Below are 18,407 nucleotides of genomic sequence, written 5' to 3' on the forward strand. Positions count from 1 at the left end.
TAGACCAGGCTGGCCTCGAACTCAGAAATCCGCCTGCCTCTGCCTCCCGAGTGCTGGGATTAAAGGCGTGCGCCACCACGCCCAGCAAGATTAAGTTCTTGTTAATAGTTATAGTGCTTCTATATTTAAAAGAAATCAGACATTGTAGACACAGTCAAAGCCCTACTCCATTTTTCCCATCCCCCCTTTTTAGATTTATTTGCATTTTATGTATAAACACAAACATGATTTCTATTTCCCACACTGTAAATTTTATATAAATGATATCACAATTTTACCTTTTACAGTTGCTCATACTCAGCATATTTTTCATTTGTATATAAATAGCTTTACTTTATTCATCTTTACTAGTTTTTTTTTTTGTTTTGTTTGTTTTTTCGAGACAGGGTTTCTCTGTGTAGTCCTGGCTGTCCTGGAGCTCACTCTGTAGACCAGGGTGGCCTCAAACTCAGAAATTTACCTGCCTCTACCTCCCAAGTGCTGGGATTAAAGGCATGCGTCACCACGCCTGGCTCATCTTTACTAGTTTTAACAGAAGTACATAAGGGTTAGGGAGATGGCTCAGTGGTTAAGAGCACTTAATGCTCTTTCAGAGGACTCAGGTTTGATTCTCACAAGGTGGCTCAAACCACCACTATCTTCAGTTTCAGGGGACAACTTTCACCCCTAGGGCATTTGTATTTATGTGACATAGCCATATGCAAGCACACACACCTACACATTAAGTTGTCCTGAGTTGTATCTTTCTAATAATTTTAAAGTGCTTTTCTTATTTTTTTTAAATCTACTAGAAACTTCTTATTGTGTTTTCTGAAAGATTAAAATTTTTATCTTTTGGATAGTCAACTGTCACATGATTAATAATTGAATCTGCCTTTCCTGGGGGCTCATGTTGCCACCCTTGTCCATTATATATCACATCCCCCATAAATGCAGGAGTCACTTTGTAGGCTGTCTACATTCTCCCACTGGTTTGGCTTACCTGTGCGCTAATGCCACGCTGCCTTATGTATTGTAGCTTTACAGAAAATCTGCATGTCATGAGAGGAGGCACTTTTGTTTTGATCTTAGACTTATTTCTATTCATCCTCTCTTACATTCATTCCTAAGCACTTTAGTGTTTTCCAGGGCTGGGTGTCAAACCTGAGGCAGGGCAAGCACTCTACCTGTGACCTATACCCTAAGTCTTCTTAGTGACTTGTTAATATGTTTCTTTTCTTGGATAGTATAGGTTTTTTTTTTTTTAAGATTTATTTTATTTATTATATGTAAGTACACTGTAGCTGTCTTCAGACACTCCAGAAGAGGGAGTCAGATCTCGTTACGGATGGTTGTGAGCCACCATGTGGTTGCTGGGATTTGAACTCCGGACCTTCGGAAGAGCAGTCGGGTGCTCTTACCCACTGAGCCATCTCACCAGCCCGATATTATAGTTTTTAAGACCACAGTCTCAAGGGATTAAATCTATAGACTTAATAAATAAATAAATATCATAAATGATAGATTCTGTTTATGATGGGCATACTATTAACTTTATACATTGATTCTGTATGCAACAACATGGCTGTATTCTCTTAAGTTTCATCATTTACCTGTAAAATCTTTTAGATTGTCTATGATAATACCTGTACAATTAATATTTAGAGATACTTTTCAGGAATAATGCAGAGTAAATTTGTACACTGAAAAATATAAAATACCATGGAAAACTAAAGATCTAAACAGATGTACCAAGTTTATAGATCAAAAACTAAACATGCCAGTGCTTCTCCAAATTTAGCTATGTGTCTATACATACATACTCCACCAAAATTCCAATACACATTTTTTGAGAAAAATTAATAAGCAGATTATTTGCCTATTAGTATTTTGAGAGTTTGTGTGATGAAATGTAAACATGTATGTGCATGCATGCAGAGACCAGTGGAGAATGCTAGGTGTCTTCATCTAGTGCTCACACTTTATTGTATTTAAGACAGTGTTATGTGTGGCCAGCCTGGCTTTTATGTGGTGCTGGGGATTTGAACCCGAGTCTTCTTACTCTCATAGCAAGTGCTCTTATCTACTGAGCCGTTTATTTCCCCAGCCCCAATAGGCAGATTCTAAACTTCATATGGACATCAATAATCTGGAATCAAAGTAGAAAATAAACAAAATAAAGTTGACACTACTTAACCTACCTGATTTAGACCTAAGCTATAAAGCTACAATATATGGTATCTTGGCACAATGCTTTAGACAACATGGTATAAACAGAGTTTCTGGGCTCTTCAGTCTAGAACGGTATCTGAACAATAGTGGTCAATTGAAAGAAATTCACCTGGAAGAGAATTCTTCTAGCAAATGACTTTGGAACAAATGGATAACTATATGGAAGAGCAAAAATACCTCAACTTTAATCATTTGAATTTCTACTACATCTTCTACATTTCTAAAGCTGTGTATTGGGGTAAAACCTTTGTCTTTTTCAGTTGTCCATTGGTAAGGCTTACTTTGACTTTTCTTTTTTTGTTTACATTTGAGTGTGCAGACATAGGTGCGTGATTTGTGTGGTGGTCAGATGACAACTTTGTGAAGTCAGTTCCATCTTTCCATCCTTCCACAGGTCCCAAGGAGTGACCTTAAATACAAAGTCTGTGCGGCAAGAACCTCCACCTGCTGAGCCATCTTGCTGGCCCTTACGTTTAAAAACCACCTTTAAGCCGGGTGTGGTGGTGCACGCCTTTAATCCCAGCACTCGGGAGGCAGAGGCAGGCGGATTTCTGAGTTCGAGGCCAGCCTGGTCTACAAAGTGAGTGCCAGGACAGCCAGGGCTACACAGAGAAACCCTGTCTCGAAAAAACCAAAAACAAAAACAAAAAAAAAACCAAAAAAAAAAAAAAACCACCTTTATCTGTTGATCACCATCTTTTATTTTCTATGTAATTCATGCCTGTTCTTATCCCGATTACCTCCTCCCTACATTTGAGGTGGGAGGTAGTTGTGATTTTTGTCTTTGCTTCTGGACAAGTCCTGCTAGGAAGCCCCGACTGGTCTCTAACTCTCATCTCACCAAGTGCTGAGATTACAGAAAGCAACACCATTCGCGGTTCTTTGCCCTGACTGTACTTGATTCTTATTAATTGGTTCTTTGTTTTCTCTTTAGAGAAATAACCAGTGAATTTATAAATATTTCTTTCAGCATAAATTAATCTATTCCCTTAATCAGTGTTCTCTTGCTGTGGAGAGACAACTATGAGCATGGCAACTCTTATAAAAGACAACATTTAATCCAGGCTTGCTTACAGTTAAGATGTTTTCATTATGGTAAGGTGCATGACTGCACCCAGGCAGACATGGCAGCTGAGGGTTCCAGATCCAGATCCACAGGCCACAGGAAGAGAAAGACACTGGGACTGGCTTGGGCTTTTGAAATCTCAAAGCCCACCTCCAGTGACATACTTCCTCCAACAAGGCCAACCTCCTCGTTCCTCTCAAGTAGCACCACCCCCTAATGACCAAAGCATTCTAATATATGAACCTATGGGGGCCATTCTTAGTCAAATCACCACACCTATATTACAGTTTAAAATTTTCTTTGCATATGTGTGTGTGTGTACACATGTGCCAAAGCACACATCTGAAAGTCAGGATAACTTGCAGAAGTTATCCATTTCCTCAACCATGTAGAAACAAGAGATCAAATTCAAGTCATCAGGCTTGGCAGCTGATAACTTTACCCATTGAGCAATCTCACCAACCCAAGTTTGCTTAATTTCTGCTGTAATTGATACTTAGTTCTAAATGTTTCCTGATTCTCATATATTTTATATAGATAGATAGTGTGGTGGTTTCAATGAGAATGGCCCCCATAGGTGTTTATATCTGAATGCTTGGTACTCAGTTGGTGGACTTTTAAGGAAGGATTAGGAGGTGTGGCTTTGTTGGAGAAGATTATGTCATTAAAAAAAAAAAAAGCCTAGACCAGGGTCTCATCTCTCTCTTGATCTGCCTCTAAGTTGTGATCAGATGTAAGCTCTCAGCTACCACTCCCGAACTATGCTTGCCTGACTGACTGCCGCCATACTCCCAAACTATGGTGGTCGTGAAACTAAAAACAAGTAAACACTTTATTTTATAAGTTGGCTTGGTCATGGTATCTCTTCAAAGCAACAGAATAGTAACTGAGACGTGTGTTTATATACGATGTGATTGTTTATTTACATTTGACTGAAAAAAAATCCTCTAAATGCATTTAAAGTAGTTTATTCTCAGAAATCCACTTCATTTTAAAAGTGCCTTTTAGTAGAATAACACAGTAATGTTAATGCAGACTAAAGATGCAGAATCCCATCATACTGCACCAAGTTGGTAAATCTGCAGTGTCAGACGTGACACCGAGTTATAGGATATGCTTGTTCCTTTAGAACAAGCCTGTTCACATCTGACTATTGACTTTAAAGACCAATATACAAAGACATGTATAAAGCATTACCAAAATGATTCCATCAAGTCTGAAGTAGCACCGCTGGCGTTAGAGAAAGGAAACCACTTTTCGACAAGAGCTGGACTCCAGGAGCTGGTATGACTAAGCTCCTGCTGGACCCACTCTGGAACACAGGGGGCTAAAGGAACAGAAAACAGAAGACATCAGAGCCAAGGGGAGAATCCAAGCTTATGCGTTTCCCCTGGACTGACTCCCTCTCTCCAAATGCTCATTGTTACAATATCTGCCATTCTGCATTTCCAGCTCCTCCAGGTCTACCTTGTCTGGGGCAGGGATGGAGGGTGGGAATGTGAACATAATTTGAAGCTCTTTGCTCCTATTACTAACATAGTCCTTTGTCTTATTTCTGAAATATTCCCCTACATGTATTTAACACTATGCTATTTCTCTTTTTCTCTTCTTTCTTTCCTCCTTTCTTTTTTTTTTTTTTTTTCAAGACAGGGTTTTTCTGTGTAGCCCTGGGTATCCTGCAAGTTGCTTTGGAACGCAGAAAGATCTACCTACCTCTGCCTTCTGAATGGTGAGATTAAACATTCCCCACCACCACCTGGTTAAATCTATGCTATTTTTCCTCTTCTCAAAAAGTTACTACAAGAATAAACAATGTGGGCCGGGCGAGGTGGCGCACGCCTTTAATCCCAGCATTGGGGGGCCAGGCAGAGGCAGGTGGATTTCTGAGTTCGAGGCCAGCCTGGTCTACAAAGTGAGTTCCAGGACAGCCAGGGCTATACAGAGAAACCCTGTCTCATAAACAAAAAACAAAACAAAACAAAAGAATAAACAATGTGCTAACATAAAAGCAGCCTAAAATAGAGTAGACCCACCACCCTGCATCAAGTTAGTAAATCTGAGCCAATAAGATGCAACTTTGAGTTACGGACACGTAGGCTGTTAGAACAGGTCTGTTAGTATGTTTGTAGCACCAGAATAAGCTGCAGTAGAACTTCATCTGGATGAAGTCATCAACTGATTTACATATTCCAAGAAACCAAGTCATGCTAGAGCAAGCATGGACCACTGGCAAAATACTCACAGTGCTGTTTTACAGTACTCCAAAACAGCTTTCTGACCTATTTCTAGAACTTTATAAATAGCCTGTACACAATTGACAAATAAGACAATACATTAATGTGATTGTTTTAAATATGTTAATACTTTATCCTACCCAAAAAGCAACAGCAGCATTTGAAGCAAATTAATGCAAATACAAGAGCACACAGCATTATCCACTACACTCTTCCTACCCACACTCCTTCCTGTTTTGACTACATTCTTTACGTAGTCATTCACCTGTATTCCAGTAACAATCTCAACCTTTGCTTTCATTTCCTTCCATTACAGCTTCTTCACCTCTTGTTTAAGAAATATATACATATATTAAGCAGTTTACTTATGAATTGAGTGTACCTTTCTAAAAAGCTAAGTATTATTACTACTGTGTGTATACACGCCCATGTCAATGCGCATATGCGGTCAAGTCAGTTCTCTCTAACTGTACATGGTCCAGAGATCAAGCTCAGACTCTCAGGGTTGGTGGAAAGCATCCTGACCCCTCTGAGCCATCTCCACAGCCCTGATGTTCCTTTCTTTACCTGGTAATTTGATGTGTATGGGTGTTTTGCCTGCATGTGCTTGTGTACCCCTTCCATGTAGTATCTTAAAAGCCAGAAGAAGGGGACGTTGCATCCCCTGGAACTGGAGTCACAGCTATGAGCAACCATATGGGCACTGGGAATTAAACTCAGGCCTTCTAAAGCAGCAGGCAGTGCTCTTAAGCAGGCACTGAGACATCATTCCAGTCCTCATGCACTCCTCTCCACCCCAAGCTTTAAAGTGAAAAATTTCAAGCCCAGCAGTGGTGGTGTACACCTTTAGTCCCAGCACTCAAGAGGCAGAGACAAGTGGATCTCTACAAGTTTGAGGCCATCCTGGTCTACTGAGTGAGCTCCAGGACAGCCAGGAATACAAAAAGAAACCCTATCTCAAATAAATAAATAAATAAATTTTCAGTGTATAAAACGTTGTTTTATACACTGAAAATTTCAGTGTACAGTTTCATTGTATTTTCATTCAGTTTTTAAATTTTTTATTATGACACTTATATGTATGTATCATTGAGCCTTGTTCATATTTATCGCTCCCTTCTTTTTTTTTTTGTTTTTTTTTTGTTTTTCGAGACAGGGTTTCTCTGTATAGCCCTGGCTGTCCTGGAACTCAGAAATCCACCTGCCCCTGCCTCCCGAGTGCTAGGATTAAAGGCGTGCACCACCACGCCCAGCTTATCGCTCCCTTCTTTTTTTTTCTTTTTTTTTTTTTTTTTTACTTCATGTCCTATCTTTAATTTTCTTCTTTTTTTTTTTTTTGATTTTTAATATTTTTATTACATATTTTCCTCAATTACATTTCCAATGCTATCCCAAAAGTCCTCCATAGCGCCCCCCACTTCCCTACCCACCCATTCCCATTCTTTTGGCCCTGGCATTCCCCTATATTGGGGCATATAAAGTTTGCAAGTCCAATGGGCCTCTCTTTCCATTGATGGCCGACTAGGCCATCTTTCGATACATATGCAGCTAGAGACAAGAGCTCCGGGGTTCTGGTTAGTACATCATGTTGTTCCAACTATAGGGTTGCAGATCCCTTTAGCTCCTTGGGTACTTTCTCTAGCTTCTCCATTGGGAGCCCTGTGATACATCCAATAGCTGACTGTGAACATCCACTCCTGCGTTTGCTAGGCCCCGGCATCGTCTCACAAGAGACAGCTATATTTGGGTCCTTTCAGCAAAATCTTGCTAGTGTATGCAATGGTGTATCGCTCCCTTCTTAAACTGTCCCAATTTTGCTGCTTCCCTTTCCCCTTCAAACAGTTCTGCTTTCATGTCACATGTGCATACATATATATGTAAGTATGTATACAGAAAGATTGCACATGAGAGAAATATGGAATATTTTGAATATTTTGATTCTTTTCCTAGTACCATTATTACCCATGTCCCTTTTCTTTTTTTTTTTTTAAGATTTATTTATTTATTATATGTAAGTACACTGTAGCTGTCTTCAGACACTCCAGAAGAGGGCACCAGGTCTCGTTGCGGATGGTTGTGAGCCACCATGTGGTTGCTGGGATTTGAACTCTGGACCTTTAGAGGAGCAGTCGGGTGCTCTTACCCACTGAGCCATCTCACCAGCCCCCCATGTCCCTTTTCTTTAAGCCTCTTTCCCTGGATTGTTTTGAACTCTCCCTTCTACTTTTATGTCCTAGCCATCTACATTTACAGTCATGAGCTACATTAGGAGCCAGGCTTTATCTTACCACTTTTCAAAGTGTTCCACAGCGCCTTTAGCCGAAGACCTTCAGGATTTCTAAAACTAGCATCTAAACTGCCGATAGCTTCTATAGAGCTCAGTTTTATTTGACTTACAACATCCTGGGATTCCACTAAACACGTGATGAAAAAGGCTAGACTGCAAACCACCCTGTGCTATGTTAATTACTGGTGGGAAACTTACCAGAAGACGCAGGGTCTTCAAATAAATTATGACTCTGATTCAGTACACTATCTACAACATCTGAGAAGAGGGAAGCTGTGTCCTGGGAACCTTCAGTCGCAGCTGTCTGGAGAAAATGGCTTTGAAATTCAGCTTCTTTGGCTCGGAACACTGTGAGAATCATGGCATTGGCAGAGAATGGGGAAATAATTCCCGTGATGGGGGGCCAGCCTTCACCAGGATCCACACTGGCAACCTACAAAGAAATGCTAATTAGTTGAGAATATTATTGTCAAAATGCCTAAAAGAATGTGGCCTACTAGAAGACTGAATAATAGCTGTCTATCAGAGGCAGAAGAGAATTTACTAATCATAGATATAATCCCTAAGTTTCAACCTGTAAAAATAAAAGCTTACACTGCTGGTGATGTTTACTAGGTGTTTTCTGTCTCTGCATCTTTCCAACTATATTTGTTTTTAAAAAGAAAAGAAGGAAAACAAGAGTTATTCAAGAGGGAAAAATAATAAAGAGACCCACATCCACCTTTTCCAAGTCTAGTACATGGCAACTGAAGCAAGCACAGCTATATAGCCATTACACATTTGTTGACTCTTACAACCACGTCAGAGGGTGGACTGAGACAAGGAAAAAGCTCCTTATTCAAGATCACCTGTTGGTGCAGGAAGAGGTTACCAGATACACATGACTTAGGAACAACTGTACTTAACTGTGAGGCAACAAAGCCACTGAAGGGATTTAGCCGGCTCACATCTGGGCACCAGAGCTAAGACCTAATTTAGATGGCCTGAGTCCCCAACCTTGCCTACATAGTATAAGCAAGGTTTGTATCATATTAGGAATAATGCATTGTGGCGTTCTTTTCACTGGAGCATGTAAGACAGTTTCCAGACAGCACAAGAATCTTCCTCTGGAATCTTTTGCTACAGGATCCAGAATAAGTATCTACTTTCTGAGATTACAAAGGCAAAGAAAGGTAAAGAGTTTAAAAACAGCCATCACAACTGGGGGTGGTGCCTATCCAGCATTTATCCTAGCACTGGAAGGGCAGAGGAGGGCAGGGCCTATGAATTCAGGGCCAGCTTTGTCTACAAAGCAAGTTCCAGGCCAGCTAGGGCTGAAACCCCATCTCAAACAAACAAGCCATCATTTTAAAGTCAAAGCTGGGTGTATTTGTGTTCCTTTTCAGAAGACAGTTCCAAGTTTGAGTAACTAATCTTATGCTATTATGCCGTTTTTACACTGCAACAGCTTTTTCTTAAATACATTAAAATCAGAGTATATTATCACATATTTATTAAATAGTGAAAAACCACTCATCTTTTCAGTCTCATACAACCATCCTATTTGGCCAACTACTTTTCTCCTATGTAAATTCAGAGTCTTTAACTTAATTGGATACATGGTCTATGCAATTTTACAAATCGTTTCTTTACTAATAATCATCTTCTTTTTTTTTTAAAGATTTATTTATTTATTATATGTAAGTACACTGTAGCTGTCTTCAGACACTCCAGAAGAGGGCATCAGATTTCGTTATGGATGGTTGTAAGCCACCATCTGGTTGCTGGGATTTAAACTCGGGACCTTTGGAAGAGCAGTCGGCACTCTTAACCACTGAGCCATCTCGCCAGCCCAATAATCATTTTCATATGCTTCAATGAAAACAGTATTATCTGAAAACTACCACTAGTTTTAGTGAGATTGTATTAGGAAGGTGATCCTTAGCATTTTGTGAACAAGTATATCCCATCTCACCAGTGTGCTATTAGAGATCCCCAACATGTGGAGGACACCTACCAGATGGAATTCTTCAGCAGTCAGCCTGCTTACCAGCTCCTGAAACAACAGCCTTTGAGTTGACTTGTGTTCCTCTGGACTTTGTAGCATCCAGCTGTCAGTTCCTAAAGCACTACTCACTGGGAGAGACCACTGTGCCACTGAGCCTCTTAGGACAATTCTGACTGGCTTTTGAAAATGTCTCTGATGCATGGCTAAAGGCTCTAGGGAGATTGCCCATGTTTCTTCAATTTCTTTGCCTGTTAGAAATAGAGAGTATTAAAATTCTAGAATATGAAAGTTTCTAGAAGAGATGTCAGAGTAAGAACGAAAGAAACAAGGTTTCCAGTACAGACAGTGGGTACTGTCTACCACTCAATTCATATCAACCCTTAGTCTGCAAGCTATCAGAGAAGATTCATTAGGCATTATATACATGGGTACAGTATAAGAACTTCTCAATCATGATTTGGAAATATGTACTCAAGTAGTACTAACAAAAAGTAAGTCTCTGATTGGTGTGGTGGTAAATGTCCATAGTCATAGCACCCGGGTGCCTAGGTGGGAAGATGAGTGTGGCCCAGGCCAATCTAGGCTACATACAGAGATCCTGTCTCAGAAAAGACTCAAAAGCAAAACTGAAATAATACCTACTTTGGCAAGATTAGGGATGGTTCAGTAGTAGGTAACTGTGTAGTATGTAGGCTCATAGCTAAATACCAAGGTACCCATGAGAAAAATAATCCTGTAGAAGCCAGTGTATTATATATTATGAAAAGGATATATTCTAAAGATGAATGGAAAATTACTCAAATAAAAGCACTCTTTAAAATTTTTTCCTTTTATGTGTATGAGTGTTAATATATGTTGTGTATATGTATATGTGCCACATGAGTGCCTAGTGCCCTTGAAGGACAGAAGAGGACATGGGATCTCCTGGAGTTAGAGGGGTTTTTGTTTTTAATGTATGAGTACTCTGTCTGCATCCCAGAAGAGGGCATCAGATCCCTTTACAGATGATTGTGAGCCACCATGTGGTCACTGGGAATTGAACTCAGGACCTCTGGAAGAGTTAAGACCAGGCCCCAAACTACTCTTAAACTGGCCAACTCTTGAATCATACACCTGTAAGCCCACCACTTGAGAGGTGGAGGCAAAATGACCAGAAGTTCAAAGCTAGTGAATCTAAAGCCAGCTTGAGACCTTATAAAACAGAACAACACAGAAAACATCAAACCTAAAAATCCTTAAGAGGCTCATAATTACAACATAGTTTAAAGTATACATCTCTATACAGTATTTCCATGTGAACATATGATTTACTCAGAAATGAGCTTCACATGTAGCAATCATGGCAAACAAATTTGTGAAGATGTTGGCTTTTCCTGGTAGCAACTATCATTTGGGGGTTTTAATTTCTTTCTTCTGAAATCATTCTCTTTCTATATGATCTCTAACTTATCAATTTCTTCTACAAGGCAATGATATCCTAATACCCATGTCCTTGGGTATTTGACCAATATTACTCCTCTTTTGGTAGGACTGAAAAATCCTCTGTAATCATTGTCGTCATGCCCCCCCCCCGCCCCCTTTTAACACATGCACTGGCAGTTGCACCACAGTTCAGGCTTGGTGTCTGATTTTGCTTACAGATCTTTTAATCTTTTCAATTATAACCAATCAGGCTATAGGAAATGCTAAAGAAATTGGAAGTATGCCTTAAAGAAAAAAAGTAAGATTTAAAAAAAAAAATACGGGGCTGGTGAGATGGTTCAGTGGGTAAGAGCACCGATTGCTCTTCCAAAGGTACTGAGTTCAAATCCCAGCAACCACATGGTGGCTCACAACCACCCATAATGAGATCTGATACCCTCTTCTGGTGCGTTTGAAGACAGCTACAGTGAACTTATACTAATAAATAAATCTTTAAAAAAAAAAAAAAAATACGGGCTGGAGAGATGGCTCAGTGGTTAAGAGCACACTGTCTGCTCTTCCAGAGGTCCTGAGTTCAATTCCCAGCAACCACATTGGTGGCTTATAACCATCTGTAATTGAATCTGATGCCCTCTTTCTGGTGTGTCAGCAACAGGATGCTCATACAACATTAAATACATATTTTTTAAAAAATACTTATTTGCTTACCTTGAACAGGGAGAAATAGTGTTCCTTCAATTCGTGGAAATGAGGCTTCATACTCAGAATTATACAGCAAACAGTTTACAGTGGCATCTATTGGCAGAGCTGAGATCCACGGGGAGGGGCGAGGTTTGTGTGACAGCTCGCCACCACATGGCAGCACTGTTTCTCTGGCTTTAGTAAAACCCAGGCTCCAAGTTTCAGCTGGCAAGATGGTGCCTCCTCCATGGTGGAGCAGCTCACACACTGTCCAGTATCCAACATGGTCTGGGGAAGCCCACAACTAAATAAACACGACAAAGAAACACATTAGTTATAAATGCGTTTATGAATACACTAGAGGAAATAAGACAAAAATTATTAAAGGGTCAAGTTATATAATTAATGTACCTGTTGACCTAAGTACAAATAACTCCCAGTATCTATTACTACATAGCTTAAGAACATAATTACCAAATACTATGCCTTCAAGAAAATGGAATACTAGGGAGATGACTATCAATCAAGTGCTTACTTATAAGCACAGGGCCTGAATTCAAACCCTAGAACCCACGTAAAAAAGCCAAGCACAGGGACACATGTTTATAATCCTAGCACTGAGAAACAGACAGATGTATCCTTCATATGCTCTGGCTGGCTAACCTTCTTGGTGAGTTCCACTTGAGGAACGACACCCTGTTGTCTTCTGCCCTCCTACACATGATACACAAATGAGTATAGGACTTGGCTTTTTAAAAATTAGTCCACTTTCTACTACTTTTCATGTTCTAAAAGACTTCATTTTTATTTATATGTAATACCTATATGCAGTGTATGTGGGTGTCCTCAGAGGCCAGCTACTATTATATACAGTTATTAGCTGCCTTACGTGGGTGCTGGAACCTGAACTCAGGGAAGGATAGCAATCATCCTTATCCTCGAGCCATCTCTGCAGCCCAGCTACTTTTCATTTTAAACAAGGCCTCATCAAGTTACCCAGGCTAGACTTGAACTCACTAACTATATAAAGCAGGAAGGATCTGAACTTTCCATCCATCTGCCTCGAAAACAGGAAAGACTACAGGCCTACACCATTAGGTTCAACTAAACTTTTAAATTAATCAATATTAATTTATTTAGGCTAATTCAAGTCAGGGTCTCTCTATATAGTCCAAAGGGGCCTAAACTCAAGGTCCTCCTGCCTGAGCTTCCAAAGTGTTGGGATTAAGAGCACACACCTGGCCTTGACGAACTCTTACACAGATAACCAAGGCTGTGTCCTGCGTCTAACTCCCGCCTCTATGACTCAAGTGTGCTCATCCAGATCTCATCAAGCTGGCCTTTATGCTTCCTGCTCCTGGGATGAAGTAACTCTAGCATTGCCATAAAGCCCTTTAAAACCAAACTCAGCAACTTCTCCATCAGCCATCCCACCTTATGGGAACTGTAAAGCTTGTCTTACACGTGTCGCATTTTACCTTATGGGAACGTATAACATGGACAGCCTTTCCCGTTGCACCTCCTGTGCCTCTTTACCAGCTGGGTGCTTATTATACTTCTCTATCAATGGCAAATCCTGCTCTGTTAAAGCATTGCCTCTTTGCTTCACTCAGAGAATGCTGATATTCAAGCAGCATTTTTCAACAAACTTGTTGTGCCACCTCTGAGTGACAAAGAATGGTTGAGACACAGTGTCTTCTAGTTCCCTTAAGACTGATGAACTCGCCGGGCGTGGTGGCGCACGCCTTTAATCCCAGCACTTGGAAGTCGGGGGCAGGTGGATTTATGAGTTCGAGGCCAGCCTGGTCTACAGAGTGAGTTCCAGGACAGCCAGGGCTACACAGAGAAACCCTGTCTCGAAAAAAAACCAAAAAAAAAAAAAAAAAAAAGACTGATGAACTCAGCGAGTCCTGACTGCTCTTCCAAAGATCCTAAGTTCAAATCCCAACAACCACATGAAGGCTCACAACCACCTGTACAGCTACAGTGTACTCACATACATAAAATAAATAAATAAATAAATAAATCTTAAAAAAAAAAAAAAAAAAAAAGGACTGGTGAACTTGGGGGTGGAGAGATGGCTCAATGCTTAAGAGCACAGTTTGCTCTTCCAGAGGACCCAGGTTCCCAGCACCCACCTGGCAGCTTACGGCTGTCTGTAACTTCAGTTCCACCTTTTTCTGACCTCCCAGGGCACCAAGCACACAGTAATAATGCACATAACTTTAAACTATAAACTGCCATATAAATATGAGGGATAAGAACTGAAAGGGGGCTGGAGAGATGGCTCAGTGGCTAAGAGCACTGACTGCTCTTCTAGAAGTCCTGAGTTCAATTTCCAGCAACCACATGGTAGCTCACAACCATCTGTAATGGGATCTGATGCTCTCTTCTGGTGTGTCTGAAGACAGCTACAGTGTACTCACATACATAAAATAAAAAAAAAATAAATCTTTGAAAAAAAAAAACAATAAAAAACAAGTAACTGGAAGGGTCTTCAAGGTTATCCAGGTCAGCCCCCAACTATACATTATATTCAAGTTCAAAGAGGTGCAAGGATTTGGGCCACAAATACAGCAAGGCGATGATAGAGACATCAGTCCAAGAATGAAACTATCTTGATGTTTTTAAAAATGACACTTTCATGATGGATCAATTAAATGCCACGGCCCTAGGGAGGCTAAAGTAGTAGGGCTGAATTCCAAGCTATATACCACAACCTGAGCCTTGTCTTTTAAAACAAAACAAAACAGAAAACCAGGATGTATTATTCTGAAAGTTTTCCTTCAGTCAGGCACAGCAGCAATCTTGGAAGGTTTGAGGTGCTGTAACAGTAAATTAATTAATCGATTAATCTGTTATCATACATGTAGTTCACTGTTATGCGGAAGAACAGCAAACTGGCTCAAATGTCACAAGAAACAAATCTATTGAAACTGATTCAGCCAGAAGAGCAGCTTGGAAGGGTAGGGTGGGGGCTGTCTACTGATGAAAAACAAAACTTAAAAAAGAACTTTTCATTTACGTGTGTTAGTTGCACACAAATCTCCCAAGCACTCCACTATACCCAATTTATATTGGAAATCTTTATGTGTGTGTGTATAAAATTTATTATATGTATATAGGTGGTTTTCCTGTATGTATGTCTATGCACCACTTGATCGTCTGATGCTCTTGGAGGTCAAAAGAGGGGGTATCAAATCCCCTGGGAGAGGAATTACAAAGGTTGTAAGTCACCACTTTGGTGCTGGGAATTGAGTCCAGGTCTGGAAGAGCAATCAGTGCTCCTAACCTCATCCATCTCTCCAGCCCCAATACTTAATACTAAGTGCCTAATATTTGTTTGTTTGTTTCAAGTCAGGGTCTCACTGTCCTGGAACTCGATATGTAGTCCAGGCTGGCCTTGAACTCAGAGATCCACTGGCCTCTGCCTAAGTCTGAGATTAAAGGCATCATTCAACCAGCTTTAACACTATATTTCTATTAGAGCAGGAGGGGTGGTTCTGCAGTTAAGAGAACTGTCTTCTCTTTCAGAGGAACTAGATTTAATTCTTGGCACCCACATGGCAGCTCAAAACAACAGATAACTCCAGTTCCTAGAAATCAATCTCTTATGGCCCTCATAGGCACCAGCCTTGCAGGTAACTCATAGACAAAACACCCATACACGCAAAATAAAGTTAAAGTTGTAAATTAATTCTTGGAGCTGTTCTTACAATATATTTTGATCATATTTATCCCCCAACTCTTCCCCTGAATCTTAACATTCTGTATGACCATTGTTAATTTCTCATCTGTAATCTTGCTACTTAATCAACTCCTGGTGCAGAGCTATGCAGTTCTGTTAACTGTAGCTCTTCACCTATTTAAACCACTTTCTAAGTCTTCTCATTGATCTGTTTCAAGCCTGGCCTGGAGGACTAGCCAGTTCTTTCTCACTTTGTCCTCCCCATTGCTTTCCTGGGTTCCGAGCTCCTCGCCTTTCAAGTTCACTCCCAGCTCATACCCTTACACCCACACCTTGGCTAAGTCTGGATTAGTCTTCCCGGCCTTCCCTTTCTTCCTCATTCGCTGTTCAAGTCTGTAAGAAAGGCCTTCTTTCCTAAGTCCACCCCTAAGTACAATAGCCAGCTGCTCCCTCACTCAGTCTTTTTTCTTTGGAGCAAGTTTTGAAATCATCGTTGATTTGCACATCTGTTTAATCTATCTTCCAAACTAGAAAAGACACTTTATTTATCACCATATCTCCAGCACCTACAGCAGGGTAGGATGTACTCAATGGAGTACCTCAGTAGTGCATAGATCTTTACTAAATGATGAAATCTTTATATACATATGAAAGCAGGAGACCAAGAGTTTAAAGTCATCCTCCATTACACAGAGCTCCAGGCCACTACACTACACTAGTCTGTTTCAAAACAAACATACACACACACACACACACACACCGAAAATAGCCAGGCAGTGGTGGCCCACACCTTTGGAGGCAGAGGCAGGTAGATTTCTGAGTTCGAGGCCAGCCTTTTCTACAGAGCGAGTTCCAGGATAGCCAGGGCTATAGAGAGAAACCCTATCTCCAGCCTCCCCCTCCCCCCAAAAGTGACTAATCAGCAAATATTTACTTAACACAATGTTAAATTGTGGGGAAATACAAAACGGAGTCATAACTGTGAGATTTTTGTTGTATGCTTTTGTTTTTTTTAAATAAGATCTTGCAGCCCTGGCTAGTCCTGCACTGTGACAGTCCTGCCTCAGCTTTCCATGGACCGTTATTGAGGTGGTGTTTTTAGAATAAATGGAAGATGACAGGTGTGTCCAACTGGAACACAATAGAGAAAGAGCACAGGCCACAACAACAAAGGGGGTTGCTTTTGTTTTGGAGATGGGGCCTCTCTGCATAGACCTGGATGGAGGCTAGAACTAGAGAGATACACTGCCTCTCTGCCTCCTGTGGGCTGGGGCGTCATCAGGCCGGGCCAACAACAAAGGTTAAGAGAGGTTTCTACTGCCTCCGAGGGAGAGGATTAGAAGTCCAGGAAGACACAGCGGCACTAGACAAAACAAGCAGCCAAGTCCTGTAGCCTGGCTGAACCAGGCTTCCACCATGCTGGAATACAAGTGCTGTGTAGCAAAACTAAGGACGCAAAAGCACCCAGGTAGCAAAGCGCAGAAGCTCTCCCACACTCGTATTTAATAGGTACCCAGAATCTACCCATTTTGTTGGAGGAAAACTGTCCTTTGCGACCCGCAAGGGTTTCCCTCGGAAGGCACATGGGATTTCATTCTGGGTCTGTGGCACTTTACGGAGCCTGACAAGTTCAGCTGTCGGGGAGTTGCGGACCGGATCCAGACTGCTCTCACCTTACCTTAGATCGCTCGGTGGTGTCCACCCAGTACAAGGTGATATTTCGGGCGATCATGACCTCTTGGACTCTCTTGGGCAACACCTTCTCCATCACCTGCTTTGGGGTGAGCGGCACGCGTTGAGCCTGGGCCTCGCACCCGGACACGAACTGAAGCAGCTCCCTCTGCGAGTGCGGACAGGACGCCAGGAGGAAGACGGCGTTCCCAAAGCCCCCGAGCGCGGCCTGGGCCTCCCTGGCCTCGCCGTCGGCGTCCAGCAGCCTCCTGCCGCTACTCCGCAGGATCGGCTTGGTGGGCGACGTGATCTCCGGCCGGTCCCACTGGTAGTCGAGCAGCGTCTCCATCAGGGCACCGTGCGTGTGGGTGGCCCTGGGCGTCGGGCCCGGCAGGTGAGCTCCGGGAGGGCGATCCCCCAGCCTGGCCTCCAGCTCCTCCTCGAAGTCCTCCCAGGAGCGGCTCCCCAGCTCGCGGAAGTCGGACACGCGGGAGGGCCGGCTCCGTGCCCCCTGAGAGTCGAAGAACTTGAAGGTCCAGTGGACCCTGGCAAGGCCGAAGCGGCAGCTCAGGTAAGTGAGGAGCCGGAGGGCGGCGCGCCGGGCCGGGCTATGGTGAGCAGAGACGCCCGCCGTGTCCACCAGCAGCATCACTTTGTGACAGCAGGCCATCTCGGCCGCCACGGGACTCCCCCTGCCCGGCCGCGCGTGGCCCTTCCTGAGGTAAAGCACTCTCTTCAGAGAACCAGCGCCATTGCCCGCTTCTCTGAGGCCCTGCTCCGAAGGCTCCCGCGCTCTCCGACAGCTGCAGCTATTGGAGGAGCTGGTACCCAAACTCAGCTCCTATTGGCTGGAGGCTGAACGTAAGTTACGTAAGCACTTCCCTCTTTAACCCTAACTGGAAGGCGTGTGGAAGTCCTCCGCTTGATTGGTGGAGGGTGTGGCTGTGGGCGGGGCGCTGAGTTCCGGGAGAAATGTAGTTCTCATTGGCCTGAGCCTTCGTTTTAAAATTTAAAGAGGCGGTACTTCGGGGGCGTGGCGGTGGGCGCGGAAGCCTTCGATTGGGCTGGGTTTAGGATGCTTGAGTCCAGTTCGCTTTAGACTACTCTTAAGCCTTTTAGCCTATGGCGGAGGGCTTAATTTTTTTTTTTTCTGTAAAAGA

At 42.2% G+C, this 18,407-nt stretch overlaps 1 protein-coding gene across 1 annotated transcript in view; it reads right to left on the reverse strand.

The window, feature by feature from the left end:
• Positions 1-17,989, reverse strand: part of Ticrr (TOPBP1 interacting checkpoint and replication regulator) — a 40,167-nt gene extending 22,178 nt beyond the window's left edge. Inside the window, exons 1-5 of the mRNA XM_085840894.1 lie at positions 17,255-17,989; positions 11,916-12,192; positions 9,795-10,033; positions 7,997-8,231; positions 4,475-4,604 (exon numbers count right to left, since the gene is read on the reverse strand). Of these exons, the coding sequence (XP_085697020.1) occupies positions 4,475-4,604; positions 7,997-8,231; positions 9,795-10,033; positions 11,916-12,192; positions 17,255-17,917 (1,544 nt within the window). The 5' untranslated portion in view covers positions 17,918-17,989. The remainder of the gene's footprint in view (positions 1-4,474; positions 4,605-7,996; positions 8,232-9,794; positions 10,034-11,915; positions 12,193-17,254) is intronic.
• Positions 17,990-18,407: the final 418 nt, after the last annotated feature.

The sequence above is a fragment of the Mus caroli genome, unplaced genomic scaffold (assembly GCF_978045245.1).
Source record: "Mus caroli unplaced genomic scaffold, Mus_caroli_1 scaffold_8, whole genome shotgun sequence".
In the NCBI taxonomy this organism is placed as follows: domain Eukaryota; kingdom Metazoa; phylum Chordata; class Mammalia; order Rodentia; family Muridae; genus Mus; species Mus caroli.